General features: G+C 37.5%; 1 protein-coding gene across 2 annotated transcripts in view; it reads left to right on the forward strand.

Moving 5' to 3' along the window:
• Nucleotides 1–9,371: 9,371 nt before the first annotated feature.
• The window catches only part of creb3l1 (cAMP responsive element binding protein 3-like 1), a 34,804-nt gene continuing 25,615 nt past the window's right edge, over nt 9,372–18,560 (forward strand). Inside the window, exon 1 of one of the 2 annotated variants that reach the window (XM_056244626.1) lies at nt 9,372–9,754. In XM_056244626.1, coding sequence (XP_056100601.1) covers nt 9,653–9,754 — 102 coding nt within the window. In that variant the 5' untranslated portion in view covers nt 9,372–9,652. The remainder of the gene's footprint in view (nt 9,755–18,560) is intronic. The other variant, XM_056244625.1, reaches the window with a different exon arrangement.

An 18,560-nucleotide genomic window follows, 5' to 3' on the forward strand; every position in this document is an offset into this window, starting at 1 on the left:
GTTTGCCTAATTATTTTTTGTCATTCGTTTAACATTTATGACCTAAAAAAACTGTCAAATAAAGTTAAGTTTAGCTACTTACATCTTATCTCGCACTTGACCGTACACTGAAGCGTCGAGTTGCACTGTTAAAATTCGCGCTCAGCTTCTGTGAACATAAAGCCCGCCTACTTTGATTTGATTGGTCATCTCAAATATTCTGACATTGACGAGCAGTGACAGACCAATGAGGCTCAGATGAACACACACATGAACACACACACACACACACACACACACCCTGTCCTGTGTTTCTGACGTGCTCTCTGTCTCTGCTCGGCGCCGCTGCGGAATGAAGAGGAAGAACGCGCTGAATTTGATTATAACAAGAAGTTTGATGATTGGTTTTTCATTAGGCTATTTTTGGTGCCCCCTCAGCACTTGGTGCCCTACGCACAGCGCGTGATGCGCGTGGTGGGAGCGGCGGCGCTGGTTCTCCCCTAATTGTTCTAGGGTATTTAAGTAGAGCTGAAGCTCCCCTGCGGTTTCCCTGGGATTTTATTTTAGTTTTCTAATGGCAAGAGTTTTGGCAATCATGCCTCTCTCGTGTTTTGCATCCCTTCTGATGAAGTTATGGACTGCATTTTCCCCCTGGAAATAGTGGTAATATCAAATTGGTCATAGTTGATATACTCCTTTTGGTAGGCTACTCCCTAAGGGCTTTTGTCAAGGTGTTGACAGCAGGGGCCATTTTTGTTATAGAACATGGACCTTGTTATAGAACATGGATGCTTGGGGATCTTCTATTATTAAGAGATTTATGCATAGGGAATCGTGCCTCTATAAAGTCTAAATGAGTCATTTTGGATGCGGCCTTGGGGTTGACGTGCTTAAGTGACTCCACTTAAGTAATCCGTAGAGTCAATTTATGCTATGCCTATTATGTTTGTGTATTTTCACTGCTTAGAGAGGCAGGCACCCCTTCAGCATGGCATAGTATTGGTCCCCCATAGCATAAACTCCACGACGCAGCATCAAAGTTCTACTTCGAAATGGAATGTCTAGGTTGTGTGTATGCACCCTGAGAAGGAGAACGAGACACTGCGTCTGATGACGTGTTTTCAGGCGGCCTTTTATACTCACAGGTGCTCCGCTTGTGACGCCATGGACTTTTGTCCTATGACACTTCAGACACCGGTGACGCTGATGGCATTCCCTATAGCGTCGACTCCATGACGAAGCATCTCAGGGAACCGGGTCCGGCACAGTACACGTCACAACAATATTCCTCATTTAACAATTCCCATCCAAGGCATATGCAAAAAAAACAAGTCAAGTCACCTTTATTTATATAGTGCTTTTTACAATAGAGATTGTTTCAAAGCAGCTTTACTGTGATAACAGGAACATAATGCAACAAAGTTTGTTTCGGCTGTACAGCAGATCTAGAAGAAAATAGTGTCATAGTCCAGCTGAAGTAAGTTCAGTGATGGTTCAAAAAAGTTAATTTAGTTAATTTATCAATACAGCCGCTCTGAAGAAAACAGTGATGTCATCGTCTAACTCAGTTCAGTTCTCATATAATGGTGTCAATGCCAGCAGATTAATAATATTGTTAAATATATTAAGTGTTCCCTACTTAGCAAGCCAAAAACCAAAGGCGACAGTGACAAGGAACCAAAACTTCATCCGGTGACAGAATGCATGCAAAACCTTGGGAGAAACGAGGCTCAGTCAGGGGGCCAGTTCTCCTCTGGTCAACGAACGAACAGTGTATGATTATGATTCAGCAGCATTTCAGGTCAGAAGTCAGATTGGATCAGAACATTTAGAATATTTATCCAGTTCCATCTGGTTGAAGATCGGAGTCATCACGTCGTTATGGAGACGGGTTTGTTGAGGATCAGTGCCACTGGCTGTGCCACTCATTGCGTTGTGGTTGTGTCTTTGCGCAGGTCCACCATCTGATCTGGATACGGCCCAAATCCGGCGGACTTCAGTAAACCTCGGAATAAACTGAGAGACTAATTTTAGCGTAGTTCTTCCATTCTTCTTATGATGTAATGAGTATCGGGTGTTATAGGAAGTGTTCCCAGTTCCGGCTGGCCTAATTTATGCAGCCTAACAATCCTTTAACTGATTTGAATGATATAAATTGCTAATGTTCTATGTGTATGCCAGGTTGAAGAGATGTGTTTTTAGTCTAGATTTAAAATGACACACAGTGTGTCTCCTTCTCAAACAATGCTATAGGCTACTCCAAAGTTTAGGTGCTAAATTGAAAAATGATCTACCGCCTGCAGTTGATTCTGATATTGTAGGTATTATAAACTTGCCAGAATTATGAGATCGCAATAGACGTGTGAAAAATAATGTTTTTTTTAACATTCAAGCATGAAAACGTATTCCAGTAGACCCTAAAAACAAAATCAAAACTTTGTAAAAGGGCATAATATGGCTTCTTTAAAGGGGTCATGAATTAAGAAATACAATTTTCCTTGATCTTTTGACATATAAAAGGTCATTGTACTATAAAAATACTATACTATAAAAAAGTTTTAGTACTCAAAACTTCCTCATTAGTCCCAAAACAGCTTTTATTGAAACCAAACTCAGAAAATGACTTGTTTCAGATTTTGTCACATTATTACTTATAATACTCCAGCAACAAAACGATAGAGATGTCTCTGAGGATTACAAAACGTTTTGAAGTGTCAAGTTGTGGAAAAACACAGTCTTTGCATTGCCATCCTTGTGATCCTAACATTAAGAAAGTGTGGATGAACTTTATTTTTAGCGAAGTTCCAGTCAGATTGCGTCAGTAAGACACTGTTCGTTTGTTCGCTTCATTTTATTGCGGATTTGTTTTTAAACAATATTCAATGCAGGCTTTTTCTCCCAGAGAAAAAAATAAAAGATGATGCAGTGCCTACTACATTGGTTTCGACAATAATGTTGCAACTAGGGGTGTGCAATATCACTATTTTTAAAGTCTTAAAGTGACAGTAGCCTATAGTAAACATGCTGCCGCTTGTCCTTAAAAAGATAGTTCACCTAAAAATAAAAATTCTGTCATTATTTACTCACTCTAATGTTGTATTAATTTCTTTCTTGTGCTGAACACAAAAGAAGATATTTTGAGGAATGTGGGTAACCAAACAGCTGCTGGTCCCTATTGACTTCCATAGTAGGAAAAATATCGTGATATCGTGCCATATCGCCCGTTTGAGCAACAGTGTTTTTACCATGTCACTATTGCTTTGTCTGATACAGATTGTTTTAAATGTACTGAGCATTCATACTGTAGCACCGGAGTCAAACCGAATACTTGTAATAGTTGTGATTGTTCTTTCCTTTGCTTTGGCATTTATGGGGTAAATGCGTTGGATCATTGGAAACGGAAGGGTTTTGATCTAAGTCATTTGCAGTTATCCTAATAAAAGCTTTAGTAAGCGACATCTGTTTTGTCATCAGTACGTAAGACATTACAGTATGAACACATTTGATTTTTTAAACAGGACACTTGACGATGTATACGTTTTTCACTTTATCGAAAAGGATGAACTATATAAGAATGCCAGTATGACAAACAATGGTACATTCATTCATAATTCCGTTTACACAAAACACCGTATGTCATCATTTGTCAATTATCCTAACTCTGGTAACTCTTAAGTACTTAAACTTTATTTGCCACAGCCAAGACTAATAAAGCATATAATACGCACAAATGTTTCACATTGTTGGCAAATGTTTTAACTATGTAACAAGATATTTTTCAACATTGGAAGTTTTTAAAACAATTCCACACATGTAATGATAACAGTGGGCGTGGTATTAAATGTGACACACCTATCAAAACGTGTGATTGACACGAGTGATTGACACGAGTGCTTGAAAGAGAGGGTAAAAAACAGGATAGCTTATTACTTCTAAATTAGGATGTTTTTTTATGGAAAATTCTTGATAACATTATAAATGGACCTCAGAGAACATAATAAAAAAAATGCAGTTCATGACCCCATTAAACAAAAATTAAAATTCAGTGTTATCCACATTGAAATTAATATGAAATTTTGTGAAACTTGAATATTTGTTGATTGTTCTGATCCAAGCCACACCTGCCCTGGCTGTTGTAGGACATTTCTTCTTTTCTCTTTCAATGACCCTCTCACACCCGACTCACTGAAATATTGAACTACATTGATGGCTATCGGCTCTGCTTGTTTCAGCAAGAAAGGCTGGGTTTCACAGGCCTGCTTTGTCAGAGGGCCCGGAGCTGTGATAGGCAGTACAGAAGGATTGTTCTCTGAGGCAGCTCACTGATTGTGTGTCCTGACCTTCCTGTCTTCAGTACCCAGGCTCAGTTATCTGGTTTCAGTGGGTATATGGAAACTCCTTCACCTGTGGCTATGATGTTACATACAGTAAAGAATTGAGAGATTGAAAGAGGATTTTACTCTGTTTATCTGAACACTGGGGCATTAAGATGTTTGTTTTGAGTGTGTGAAAGATTTGCACTTCAGTTATTTAAGGTGCAAACCTGAAATTTGTGTAAGAGACATACACATATGAACTGAACTTTGAGCAGCAAGTGTCCACCCTCTGATCGGCAGATCAGGAGCTTTAAGACCCCCTTCCTAAAATAATGATAATGGATTCATAAATGTAATTAATACATTACATTAGAATAATAAGATTCTACAGGTTGTTGTTAACAATTACATAAAATCAGTTTTAACAAAAGCCATCTTTGCACAGCCAAGGTGGCACAAAAGTTATATTTAGGTGTATTTACACAGACTGTTAAATGCAGCTCTGAAGTGACAAATGCATTTAGACTGCAATTACAATAGCAAAAACAATGCTATGTGATTTTAAATATAACATTTCAAATACAGAAATATGAAATTATACTTTAAATAGCAAACTAAACCCACCCGGTGGTGGCAAATCACTGTCTTAATGATTGAATGATTGAATCATTAATTCAACAGATTACTTCAAAATGCTGATTCATTTAAGAACAAACCATGCGGCTGTCTTTTTTAAATGGCTCATTGAATCATTCGCTCAATCAATTTGTTCAAAAATGCTGATTCATTCAACAACGAAACACCACTGTAAGACACGTCTGTGAGACAGGTATTTTGTAGATATTTCCATTAGTTTAATAATAGTTGTGAAATATTGAAAATATTGTGTCTAAAATGTAAGTTGCTTATTAACTTCTTGTTTATTGAATTGTTGTTTATCATATATCATTGTCACATTTGCAATCATACTAATATTTGTCAAAAAATTGTGGGGGGCATTTATATTTATTTTGGTGGCATTTTTGTCCCCGTTATTTCCAACCCTGGGCAGTTATATATAGACCTATTTATACATATATCAAGCCCCAGTTTGAAAACCTCTGTGTTAGAGGGCTGAATGACTCTCTTTTTTTTTTTACTTTAATCGCTTGTGCTTTTGTCTTTGGTCTGGAGTAAGTGTCCAAAATAAGGTTGCTGTGGTGTGCCGATATATAATTTGTGCATGTTGTCCACATAAGAATCATCCTGGGAAGCTTTGGAAAACCTCATTTGAATCCTGTGTGATTTACTGCCCACCTGACAGGTGATCTTGAATATTCTGTTGTATCTACATAACTGGGTGACAGTGTACATGGTGATACAGGTGCAAAGATTGCTGGCCCTCACTCATATCAACATAGAGAGTAATACTATAATCGCATGCCACTCTGAGTGTACACTGTAGGCTGTAATTATGGGGCGAAGACTCAACTGCTCTTTGAAAAAGGGATGATGATCATCATGCTTCGTTCTTTCTGCGGTGTGCGTTGCAGTGTCACCCGTGCCCTCTGGATAGCAGTGCGTGTGAGCGTAAATGGCTGTGCGTGATTAGTGAAAAATATAAAGAACGGAGGGAGGGAAGATAATGAATTAATAAGATGTGGGAACGGAGAGCAGAGACGCTGATGCCACCGTCAGTTGTATTGTACTCTCAAGTCCTTTCATCAGCACATCCCCTCACAGACCTGCAAACAGCGCACAACCATAACCTTACTCCTCGGCTACGTTAGCATTAGCGGAGCAGTGAGCATATTAGTCATCTAATTGGTTAATTAAGAGACAACAATGTCTGATTGGATTATGCATTGAGTGTTCAACTTTATTTCCTGTCCCTGACATTCACCAGTGTCTCTCGGTTATGCTGCAGACATCATGAAATTTAACTCATTTGAACTAGATTACCTAAACCAGAACAATGATGCTTGTATTACAAACCAATCTGCTTCTTTTTTGTTACAAGAATATTTATGTTTTTGTTTGAGTATATGCTTATAGAATGGATCTTTTTTTAGACTATTGTACCCTAAAGCACAAATACTGCTTTCTGAGAAGAGAAAAATAAGCTTTTTCTTTCTGCTTTACTACAATTCATTCTGGATTTCTCTTCCTCCTTATTTTTTCTCTTATTCACTGGTGTCTCTGTCACATAACTGTCATAGAAGAATCGCTCTCTGGAGAACGCCTCTGCACTTACTCCCAATTTCTCTTAACATGGGGGCAGGAAACGTATCAGTCAATATGGGAAATCAAAGTAACTTTTGTTACTTATTTTTTGTAAGATATTTTGTTGTCAATTTAAAGTAATGCATTACTTTACTAATAACTTGGAAAAAGTAATCTGATTACGTAACTCACATTACTTGTAATGCATTACCACCAACACTGTTTGTGAGTAATAGATGTTTTGAAGAATATTTAAACTCTTTTTGTCTTTACAATGAAAGATAATGAGGTCCAAACTTATACTCTAATGACTTTCATTGCATGGACATTTAAAAAAAGAATCTTGTTTTGTGTTCCACTGAGGAAGAGGCTTGGAATGAAAGGTTTTTTTTTTGGTGTGTCAATTTGAGTAAACTATCCTTTTCAGCTGAGATAGCGAGAAGTACACTTTTACACTAGTGAAAATAGAAAAGAAAACAACCTGTCAGCGTTTGTTGCCACTGGTCTGTGCTTGTTTTGGGCAGTTGAACATGTTCAATATTTCATAGTATATTTAATAGTATTCTATACAGCGAGTATCACAGCATGACTGAAAAGCTGCTGATCGGAGAGGTATGTGTGGGGATGAGGATGGGGGTTGGATTTTGCAGACCATGTGGAGACACAGGGCAGTAAATAAAGTGAAACCTCATGGTTGCTTTGCTTTATGGTGTTTTTCCAGCATGTCACCTTCCACATACTGTTTATGGGATGTGTGTGTGTGTGTGTGTGTGTGTGTGTTTATTGCACAGGAGGAGGACGGAAGCTTCACATGACCATAAAAACCATACGGACAGGAGAGCTGACCAGGTGTGAGGGTTACCACGACAACTACAAAGAGAGAGAGCGAACTCTCCAGTGTTTACAGGCTGTTTGACGTCAGAGAGATTCTTAATCTGTGGAAATAAGAGGATGCAGTTTAGTTCAAAATATCACTGTTTCACCTGCATCACATGCACGTTTAGAGGATCATTCTATTTCCACAGTGTGCAGGTTTTTGGTCCGTGATCACATGTGTGACTCTTCCACTGCAGATTTCTGTGTGAATCACGATATAGAGTAACTTTCTCCTGAATAATTTTCAAAATTACCAAAACAGTATTGATGTGTGTGTTTGGTATCAGTCAGGAGATTTTAGTCATATGGACCGAGATGTTGACTGATCATTGGTGTCAGTAACATTGTCTGTTTGTGTCATATCCTATTGATGACTTTTTAGTGCCTGTATTTTATATTATTACTTTCTAAATTAAATTACCTTTAAAACTATTTATGACTTAGCTGACTGTCACATATTATCCTGATTTCTAACTTATATGCATCTTTGATAATTCACAGTCATAAATTTTTCTTTTGACCGCCACCAATATAATTTGTAAGCCACTGGACTGCAAAGAAAATGACAATCCCAGGAAAGGGAAACCTGTAAATTACATACTTGCTGAGAGAACCCTATCACCATTGTATCCTTGAGTTATCCTCGACTTGGTACGTGAGGTTCACATGTAAAATCAACCATTACAACCATTCATAATAATCATTGATATCTCCACCTTCATTTGTTTGAAAAACAACTGGAGTTACATAACACAAAATCATTTTGTAATCATATGTAATCTGTAGAAGGTAGGATGTGAATTGAAAAATGACACCTTTCACTGGAAATAGAAATTCCATTATTGAAGAGCAGGTTTCTATAAAACTAGGGCAGAAAGAGAAAGACGGAGAAAAAGCAGGAAAGAGAGCTGTAACAGTACCTGAGGTAAAGTTACTGGTGAGAGAGCTCTGCCAATGAGGAAAGAATTTCTCAGTGTTAGGTTTCATCCTTATAAACTCTTGTGTGAACCCAGCACTCTTGATCTGAAATAATTTCTCACCACTTGAATTGACTCTTAGCACTCCATAGACAAGAGTAAATAATCGGAAAGAGAAGAGCAAGCAGACAATTTAGTGAAATAATTCACTGGAATCAATCTATGTAATTAGACACTGAATCATCTTCATCATCTTCCACTCATGTACACGTCTTATCCCTAGTGAATTGATGTATTGCAGTTACATAACTGGAAAGTTATTCAATCAGACAGAGATAATTTGTCATTCACAATGCAAAAAAAAAAGGTTGTGTGAAGAATGCACAGAAGAATATCGGTGCCTGGTCAATACTAACTGCCTTAATGGTTCTAATTTTATAAACAAACCCTCTGTACTTTACAATCCAGTACCAGAGATAACCTGACAGGGGACGTCACACGGTCTATGGGTCATATAGCTCTCTTTTTACATGTATTTTATAAGATTTGGTTTTAATGTCAGTTGCTAAATTTCATCTCTAGTTATTAAAATGATATAGTTCACATGAGGCTTGTCCGGACAATATATTTGAAGATTAAAGAATTTAACAAATAAAAAGCACCTATTCAGTTAGGTCTATTAGATCTATTTGCATGTGTCGACTTTCATTGTTAAATTCATATTTAGGCTTTCTGTAATCAGCTCAGTTTTAATCTCCACCTGACAAGGGTCTTGCATGAATTCAACACGACTAAATGAGTTTCTTTTTTATTTGTAAGGATTTTTAGGGTAGCCTATTGTTAGGTCATGAAAACATTTTACTATTAGTTTTGAAAGTGAAAATTCAGGTTTTGGTAATGGACAGCTAAGGCTGTATGCTGTAATCATGTATTCAGTCTGTCATGTGCGTCAATGGCTGAAGCGCTCGACAATCAATGCGCTGTCGCTTTAAACGAAGTGAAAGGTGGGTGTTACCGTTGGGCGCAAAGAGCGAGAGTAGGGCGGGGACAACATTAAATATGTAGCAGTCTAGTTACCCCTCAGAGACTCAACGCAGATGAATGATACAGAGTTGGAAGAGCCACACACGGCCTCTTCGCTTTAATCACGTCCAATTTATCCGACACTTCCAGAGAAGTGTAAATGGGCAGACTAGACGCTCAGTGGATGAAGGCGTCTTGACAGTGCAGACGAGCGCACGTCGCTTAAGCAACACAGCCTATTATAGCAATTTTTTAATTGGATTTCAACAATTTTGCAACCAATCTCACCTTTAAGATTTTTTTCCAAGGCTTTTTATTTTATTTTTATTCACAGCCGATATGGACACCATATTGGACAACTTCGCGTCGGACAAACTTTTTCCCAATTCCAACCTGTTGGACCTAGAGGATCTGAATGAGAGCGATTTCTTATCCAATGTGGTAAGTCAAACTCCGCATCTTTCATCATTAGCAGCAGCAGCAGACAGAGAGAGAGAAATGCAGAATCTGTTTTAACTTGTGAATGTTTATCATTTTTAATAATAGCATATTTTCCTACCCTCGTAATTTGATATTTGCGCATAATACTTAAGATAGCTAAAAAATATCCTCATGCTTGTATTACATGATTCCTTACATCAGCAGTATATATATATATATATATATATATATATATATATATATATATATATATATATATATATATATATATATATAGGCTACATATTACGTGTGTTTATTTCTGTGTTTATTTGTCACACATGTCTGGGATGTTGTGCTGTAAATTAAACATAAACAACAGCAGGAGTTCTCAAGCTGTGAAGTTTGCCCAGCTGCAGACAGATAGGGTCACTTTCCAACTTCAACCGGTCCTTTGGGTAGTGGGGGAGGTCTCGTTAATGTTTTATTTAGGCTATTCAAACCACGCCCACACACCGTATTATGCTGTTTAATCAAATCACGCCCACGGATCGCTTCATCCTGTTTCTCGTGTCCGGCCACAGCCGGTGAATTTAGAATACTTTGCAGTATATTTGCTTTTACTTTGGAGATCAGAAGCACAACTGACGGGTTTACCTGGTACAGTAAAGTAATAATGTGAGAAAAAAGTGTCTATATATGCTCAAACCATGCCAATGAAAAACAAAAGACCAATACTATATACTTCATCTATATTGGCAGTTAAGTTAATGCTATGTGTGAGGTAAAGGATGTAAGCTATATGAGGTAACAAACTACACAACGAAAAACTTGTCTCCACGTAAAGACATCAGAAGTTATAGTCAGAAGGAACTTTTCACCCAAAAATGTACTCCTCGTTATCATTTCTTTCCAAATGAGACTTTTGTTTTTTCCATGGAACATTAATGGTGAATTATTTTGAGAATATCCTAGCCACTTATTTTTAAATAGTCCTATTGAAAGTGAATTACGACTTGGGCTGTGGAGTTCCAAAATGAAAATTGTCGATCAATGTAGGCCTATTGGAAATATAATGTATTATAAAAGTGGTCTCTCTGGCTCATACATTATATTCCATGTCTCCTTGAGCCAAAGACTGATCCGGTCCCCATTCAATCCATTGAAAAAAAGAGCGACCAGTGCATTATTCCTAATGTGTTCCATGGAAGAAAGAAAGTCATATGGGTTTAAAGGGGTGAGAGTGGATAAATGAAGACTGTATTTTCATTTTTGCATAACATGTCCCTTTAATTAGGTCATCTGAAAAGCCGTGTTTGGGTTGTTAATACATTTCATTTGAAGCTAGCAGTTCCATGAGCATATGATCCATTAGGAGCCCAGGACACTTCTGCAGTTTCCAAAGTGATTCAGACACTCCTGTGGGTAATACAGGACTGAGACACATTCATGCTTAGGTCCTTTTAATCCCTTCCCAGAGAGAGGGAAAGAGTCATCACAAATGTCACTATTATGAGGCTCAGATGAGATGGAACAGTTTTGACCTTTATATTAAAAGGGAAGCTGCATCATCTTAGGACCTCTTTGGGATACAGACAGGAGATGTATACTGTCTGCAGCCTCTTATGACCTACCTGAGCCTAAATGCTGTTTTCTGTAATACAAAGTGGTTGGCATAAATGATAAATGATATAATGTATCATAACTCCTTAATGTGGATGCAGTGGTCAGATAGATAGACAGAGGTAGCTGACATGGCAGTGTCCTGCGGTTTGACAAATTTAATCTAAATCCATTTTAAAAGAATAATTCTTAAAAAATGAAAATTCTGTCACCAGTTGCTCACCCTCATGCCGTTCCAAATCTGTATGACCGTCTCTTTTCCGCGGAACAAAAAAAAGGATATTTTGAAGAATGTTGTAACCAAACAGTTTTGGTGACCATGGACTTCCATTGTATGGACAAAATTGACTTATAGATCAACAGAAGGACAGACAGATAGATAGATAGATAGATAGATAGATAGATAGATAGATAGATAGATAGATAGATAGATAGATAGATAGATAGATAGATAGATAGATAGATAGATAGATAGACTGTAAAAAAACAAAACGTTAAATTTACAGGAAAACCCTGGCAGCTGTGGTTACCAGAGTTTTCCTGTTAAAAATACGGTAGCAACAATTTAGGTTTTACAGACTTTTAACCGTATATAATTTTACAGCAATAAACCGTATTTCATTATCTGATATAATGTTAATTTACTGACCTTTTGAAGTATTAATATCTATTTTTTTCCATTGTAATACACTGACAGCCAACAATCACAGCAGTGATGAGAGTCAAATGGTCAACTAAAGCTCATCATAAGCAGCTCTTCCACAAGAAAGTTAATACTAATATACAGAAGCTGCACAGTGTCATTCACACAAACATTAAACACCATCATGGTAACATGTTGAAATTTAAAAAATGCAATAAGCATTAATTTAACAACATTAAATGTAACATAAAACCCTAATGTACATAACTGATTAGAAAAAAACTAAGAAAATTATTAAGAAACAGTTATTTAAAAACAAAATACATCAAATGTGAAGTGTCACGCAGGGAATTGTGGGAATGTCAATTTACATTTTTTCACTGTAAATTATACAATGACTACAATTCACTTCCAAAAACTGTCAATTTAACGGTATTTTACAAAATTACATTAAATGTACCATTATATATATCACAGTTATTTACCGTATATAGTAAGGAAACTTTCTGTTAACCAATTAACAGTTTTTCACTGTAGCATTTTTACAATGTTTTACCGTTAAAATCACGATCATTTTTTACAGTGTAGATAGATAGATAGATAGATAGATCGATAGACATAATCTCTAATGAAAACCTGTCTTTTCTTATAAGGATTTGTGTGTTAGGGTTTTTAATGAAGATTTTACTTTAGTGCCTGTCTGTCTGTTTTTTTTTTCTACTGGTCTGTTGGTTGTTGAGGGTATTTAACGGGTAGTATTCAATCCAGATGTCCCTCATTGAGTAACAGCTGTGCTCCAGTTTGCTCTGTAAGGACCTGATTGAGGGGAGAGTGATGATAGAGAAAAGAAAGAGAGGCTTGTGAGTGAAGAAGGCTCATTCACAGCTCCTGATAGCTGTCTGTGTATGTGTGCATGAGCGTATGCATGCCACTGTGCCCCTGTGTGGGTGTGTGAATAGACGTCTGTGAAAGACCTCTCCAGACCCTCCATGGTCCCCCACTCTACTCCTTGGTGTGTGTGAGAGAGAGAGAGAGAGAGAGAGAGAGAGAGAGAGAGAGAGAGAGAGAGAGAGAGAGAGAGAGAGAGAGAGAGAGAGAGAGAGAGAGAGAGAGAGAGAGAGAGAGAGAGAGAGAGAGAGAGAGAGAGAGAGAGACATTGGCCTTGAAGGCTTACTGAATGACTGCCTTGTGCCCTCCGAGAGGAAGCTGCTCTCCCTGCTCCTGGGTTACACAAACTGGTTTCTGACTCCTGCGTGTTTTTGTTCATTCATTCTGCCATTATATTTATAAATGTTAGTGAGTTGTTCTTACACTGTTGAATGTGAGATATTTATAACCTGGAATTCCTCCACAGTATGAATTTGTATGTGTGTGGGGGAGGGGGAGGACCAAATATCCCCACTATAAGATTTGTAAAACCTGAAATTACTTACACAGTGGGGACCATCCAAGGGTACCCACAAGGAAAACTGCTTGAAGTGATAGTTTACCAAAAAAAAAAAAAAAAAATTTGACCTGCCTTTGTTGCCGCAAACTAGAATGACTATCTTTCTAACAGTGCAATAAATGTGTCTGAAGCTTTCAAACTTCAAAAAGGGAGAAATAATTATCAGAAAAGTGGTTCATACAAGTCATACACTATAAAATATCCTGAAGTCATGTGTGTCAACAGACAGACATTTAAGTCATTATTCATTGACAATTGTCCCCTCCAGTGACGATTTATGTAGACCAGTTGTGAACTGAATGAACCAATTAATTGAAAAGATCTGACACAAAAGAATGATTTGTTCATTCCTACTTCTCTTGTGAACACTAAGGAGATCTAGTGCATATGTCAACTTTTGAATTAAATTTTTTTTCTATCTCACACAAACCTATCGCATGACTTCAGAAGACTTGGTATATAGTACACTAATTTTATTGAGCCACATTTAAGATATTTTATGGTCCTTTTGCATCCTTTTTGAAGCTTGGAGTTGGAGGCTTAAAGCAGCACTAAGTAGGAATTCCGTTTTTGTCAAACAGCGACCCCTAGAGTCGCTGTGGAGTACTTGTACTGTCGTGAATAGCACTCACGCAGAGATGGCTCACACTCACGGCCGGATCCCCTCCCCCTGTACACCGGTACCTGTTCAGTAGGATGGACGCTGTAACGAGTGGAAATAAGGTATGGCCCCTTTAAGAGCTGCGCGCACCCTGTTTAACTGTCGGCAGTCTGTATTGTATGTGCGCCTCGAACACCACATGTATACGGTGCCGGGTTATTTCTGTTTGATGCTCATTTTATCAGAATTTTATCATATCTGTTTTTTACCGTAAAGCAATTCGTTACCTCGCGAGACCTAATATCACACGATACTTCCTAACACTGAGGTCGGCGGCCCGCCGGCCCAAAGTTGCAAGGGTGGTTTTGCGGCTCACAGGCACCAGGGGGGTGCGAGACGACCACCATTCAACACGAAATCAGTAATATAAACATTACAATGACTCCAAAGCTGTTCGGTTAAGGTAAAAAAGTTACTTAGTTCACCTTTAATTTTGTATTCAATGAAACAATAGAAGTCATTTGAGTTTAGAACAACAGAAAGATTAGCAGAGTGAATTATGACAGAATTTGAACTATTCCTCTACCAAGCATGCAAAATAATGCTTTAATGAAAATGTAAAAATGAAAATATATTTGTGTTGTCTTGAATAGCGGAAAGAAAATATTACTAGCACATAATAAAAAATAGACGTCAATGGAAGACGTCAATGGAAACAATGATAGTAAAATGTGTGTGTGTGTGCACGCCTGGCCATTTAAATCACGACTTTAGCGAAATTGCATGGTTTGTGCTGAAAGGTGGAAATCAGCATGTCTCACTCTACTGTGTGTTAAAGCTATAAGATCACAGAGAGGATCTGTGAACCACAACAGCACAGAAAAACCGCAGGCTTTAATTATTTCAATTACTTTATATTATATATCTGCTGTACTTCTATAGTGTAACGGGAGCTGATGTGACACTGTCTCTGTCTGTGGATTTATATTGTTGTGTTTATATTGCTTTTTTTTGCCCATATTTGTAAACTGAGAATGGCTCTGATGACAGAGATTGATTCACAGTGTTAATCTCATGAACAGGAGGCTCTGATCTGTCTTTTTCACACTAATCAGTGAAGACATTTATTAATCTGGAAATACGAGTCTGACAAAAAACGATTAACGCACATCTGCTGGTTGAATGAAAGGTGTTTGATCTCACTAGTCAAAACAATCTGCAATAAGACACGGATATTTTAACAACAGAACTACATACAGAAATAAACTTATAGTTAATGAAATTCATCTCTCTCGTTTACTCTTAGTGTTGGTTAATCTTTGGTACGGGCGTATGTCATTCCACATGAATATGAGCGAATGCATACGAAAATTTCAGAGAGGAAATTTGTTGCATTATATGAGACAGTCATCTACCAGTCTGACGTCTTTTACCTGTTCATTCACTTCCCACACTTGATGAAAAAACAGAAACCTGAATAGCCAGGGTGGTCTGATGATTTCCCTCTTTTTTCTGTGTTCCGAAGAGAAGAAGATGAGTCAGATTCAAGTCCATTCTTTTGAATGTCTAAACGCTATTGAAGAAGACTGGAGATGAAATCTACAGGTTTGGCTGGTCTCACCTGTCCTAAAGGTTGTTTCTGCTTGGCTAGTATGTCTTGAACACTCTGAGCCTGAAAGGATTGGCAGCATGGACACCATTATGTAATATCTGATGGATTTGATTTGATGTATTTCATGTGTATCCTTTGAAGACAGGGAACTCAGTTGGCATCCAATACCAGCTATGTTGTTTTAACTGCGATGTGATTGAATAATGAATTATAGATGGACACCTACTAGCAAGAGTCTGGGGGGGAAGGATGTGGGTTTGGAGTAGGGGCAGGTGAGGAGCATCTGGATAGGATGAGTGGAGGAAAGGCAATGCATTCCTTCAGAATTTCCTCTCAGATGTACTGGATGCTTCTGATGGAACACGTCCAAATAAGAAAAAAGAAAGAATGTAAGAGGTTGCATAATCTTCAGAATGACTATACCAAAGATAAAGATGATACAGTTACTCTCAACACAACTCTCAACGACTGCAAGCTACAATTAAGATGACTGTAAAGAACGAAGGAATTATGACACTCTCTGGGTGTGATACAGCCACAGAAGTTCAACTCTATGATCTTGGAGTTTGATTCATCATAGCAACCACATGATTTATCCCACATCTCTCAGACTGCCCCCGAAATTAAGTTTTTCCAATCTGTGTGAATCTAGAGAACTAATCCATCACCTGATCTAAATTCATTCACTCTATATCTGTAATTCTCACATATAGTTTTGACACACATCCCTTATCTGTAATGCACAGGAAAATGTATTTAGACGATCAGTCCCAACTGACGCAATTCCGTCATTATGTATTGCTAAGTAAAGGTTAAGTCATACCTTTTTGTCATACCTTTGGCTTGGGTTTTAAATCTACTCACACGATGGACACAAATAGAGAGGATAGAGGTCATTGAGGTGTGTTCTTACGTGAGCACACATTCACACACGCACAAAATTCTAAATCAGCAGTTAGTGTATTGAGCCTTAAAGGTGTGTTAACCTTGGTCCTGTCAAACCAGATCGTTTTGTTTTTTGTTTTTTTTTGTTTTTAATTACTAGATGCTTTGAATAGTTGTGTAGCATTTATAAAGTATCTTATAGACAAGCAGTTTTTCACAGATAAGAGTGGGCGCTGACTGTTCTCACTCCTGGTACTGCCCTGTTATTGCAAAAGTCTAAAATGAAGAGTTCAGATGCAAAAGCCTCTAAGTGCCATTTGAAATTTTCTTCTAGAATGATCATTTTTATCAAGCTTGTATATTTAAGTTCATTGCAATTTGAGTGAAATTACTGAACTTAAATATACAAGCTTGATAAAAATGATCATTCTAGAAGAAAATTTCAAATGGCACTTAGAGGCTTTTGCATCTGAACTCTTCAAGTACATCATCTAGATATATTTAATTTCAATATAATTTTTGTTGCAGTATTTCACCTAAATTATGCAACGTTAAGTTTACTTCTAAATTAATAAGGTAAGGTTTCTCTTAAATGTTTCATCGTATCTCTCAAAATAAACCGTACTAAGTAAAATTTAAATATAATGTACCATGGGGTATTTGGCCTGAAAAAGTCTGAAGACCCACATTCTAGACATATTTTAGTGCTTATTGACATAACTGCCTGTGGTTGGAGAACAGTCAGATGTCATTTTAAAATGTCATTTTAAAATGATTCACATGTTGAACTGCTTTGAAGTGCTAAACTACCCCAGATTAATTCTTCTTCATTCCACAGCTGATGTTTTATTTCACTGACATGCCAGGACTCCTCCTGCTCTCCAGGCACTCTCTCTATCTTTAACTATCTCTGTCTTTCTCATGAGGGTCTGCAGAGAACAGAACTGTGGATGTTGTAGAGGTGTCCACCAACTGCTCTGTTCAGTGAACCCTTCAAATCTATTAGATTTAACCTCCAAAGAGTCTGTCTCAGATTAATTAGAAGCAAATTGCGAGCTGCTATGATGGACAGAACATTTCAATATCTCTTACCTTCCTTGAGAAAATGACCAGCAGTGGTAGGAAGCAAGTCAAATTAATGTCTTATTTATATCTAGCACACTCATCTATAGCTTTGGTCAAATATCAGAGTGTTATTGCGACTCAGATGTTGGCCTGAATTACTGCCAAAAGCTTGATCAAACAGGAAAATCTGAGCTGGAACACATTACGTTACAGAGGTGCAGAGCCCTTGGGGTAAGACGAGAAAGAATTTCCAGAACTGCACTTTCAAATTCAAATTCAAATTTATTTATAAAGCACTGAATAAAACAACACAGTTGACCATAGTGCTGTACAAGCAGTAAAACAATGAACAGAGAGAAAACAAATAGTAGGTTGTATACACTTAATAAAAACATTCAACAGCATATATTTATAAGAAAAAATAAAATAAAATAAAAATTACACTAGCACCCTTCACACTTATCTTGATCGAACGCTATCATAAAAAAATATATTTTCAGATGGCTTTTAAACTGACTGAGTGTAGGAAGGTTCCTATTATACAAAGATAAACTGTTCCATAATTTAGGTGCTGCGACCGCAAATGCGTGATCCCCTCTAGTCTTCATCTTTGACCGCGGAACAGCAAGACGTTTCTGAAATTGTGATCGTAGCGATCTCATTGACTTTTGTTCCTGGATTAGATCAGCAATATAAGATGGGGCTAACCCATGTAGAGATTTAAATACAAATAGCAGAATTTTAAAATTAATCCTAAAAGTGACAGGCAACCAATGTAATGATTTTAACACCGGAGTACGGTAATATGATCGAATTTGCGAGTGCCTGTCAACAATCTTGCAGCCGCATTCTGGACCATCTGTAGTCTATCTAGAACTTTATTTTGGGCACCATAATATAACGAGTTGCAATAGTCTAATCTTGAGGTGATAAATGCATGAATTATTTTTT

The sequence above is a fragment of the Rhinichthys klamathensis genome, unplaced genomic scaffold (assembly GCF_029890125.1).
Source record: "Rhinichthys klamathensis goyatoka isolate OS25496 unplaced genomic scaffold, OSU_Roscu_1.1 h1tg001024l_1, whole genome shotgun sequence".
NCBI lineage: Eukaryota > Metazoa > Chordata > Actinopteri > Cypriniformes > Leuciscidae > Rhinichthys > Rhinichthys klamathensis.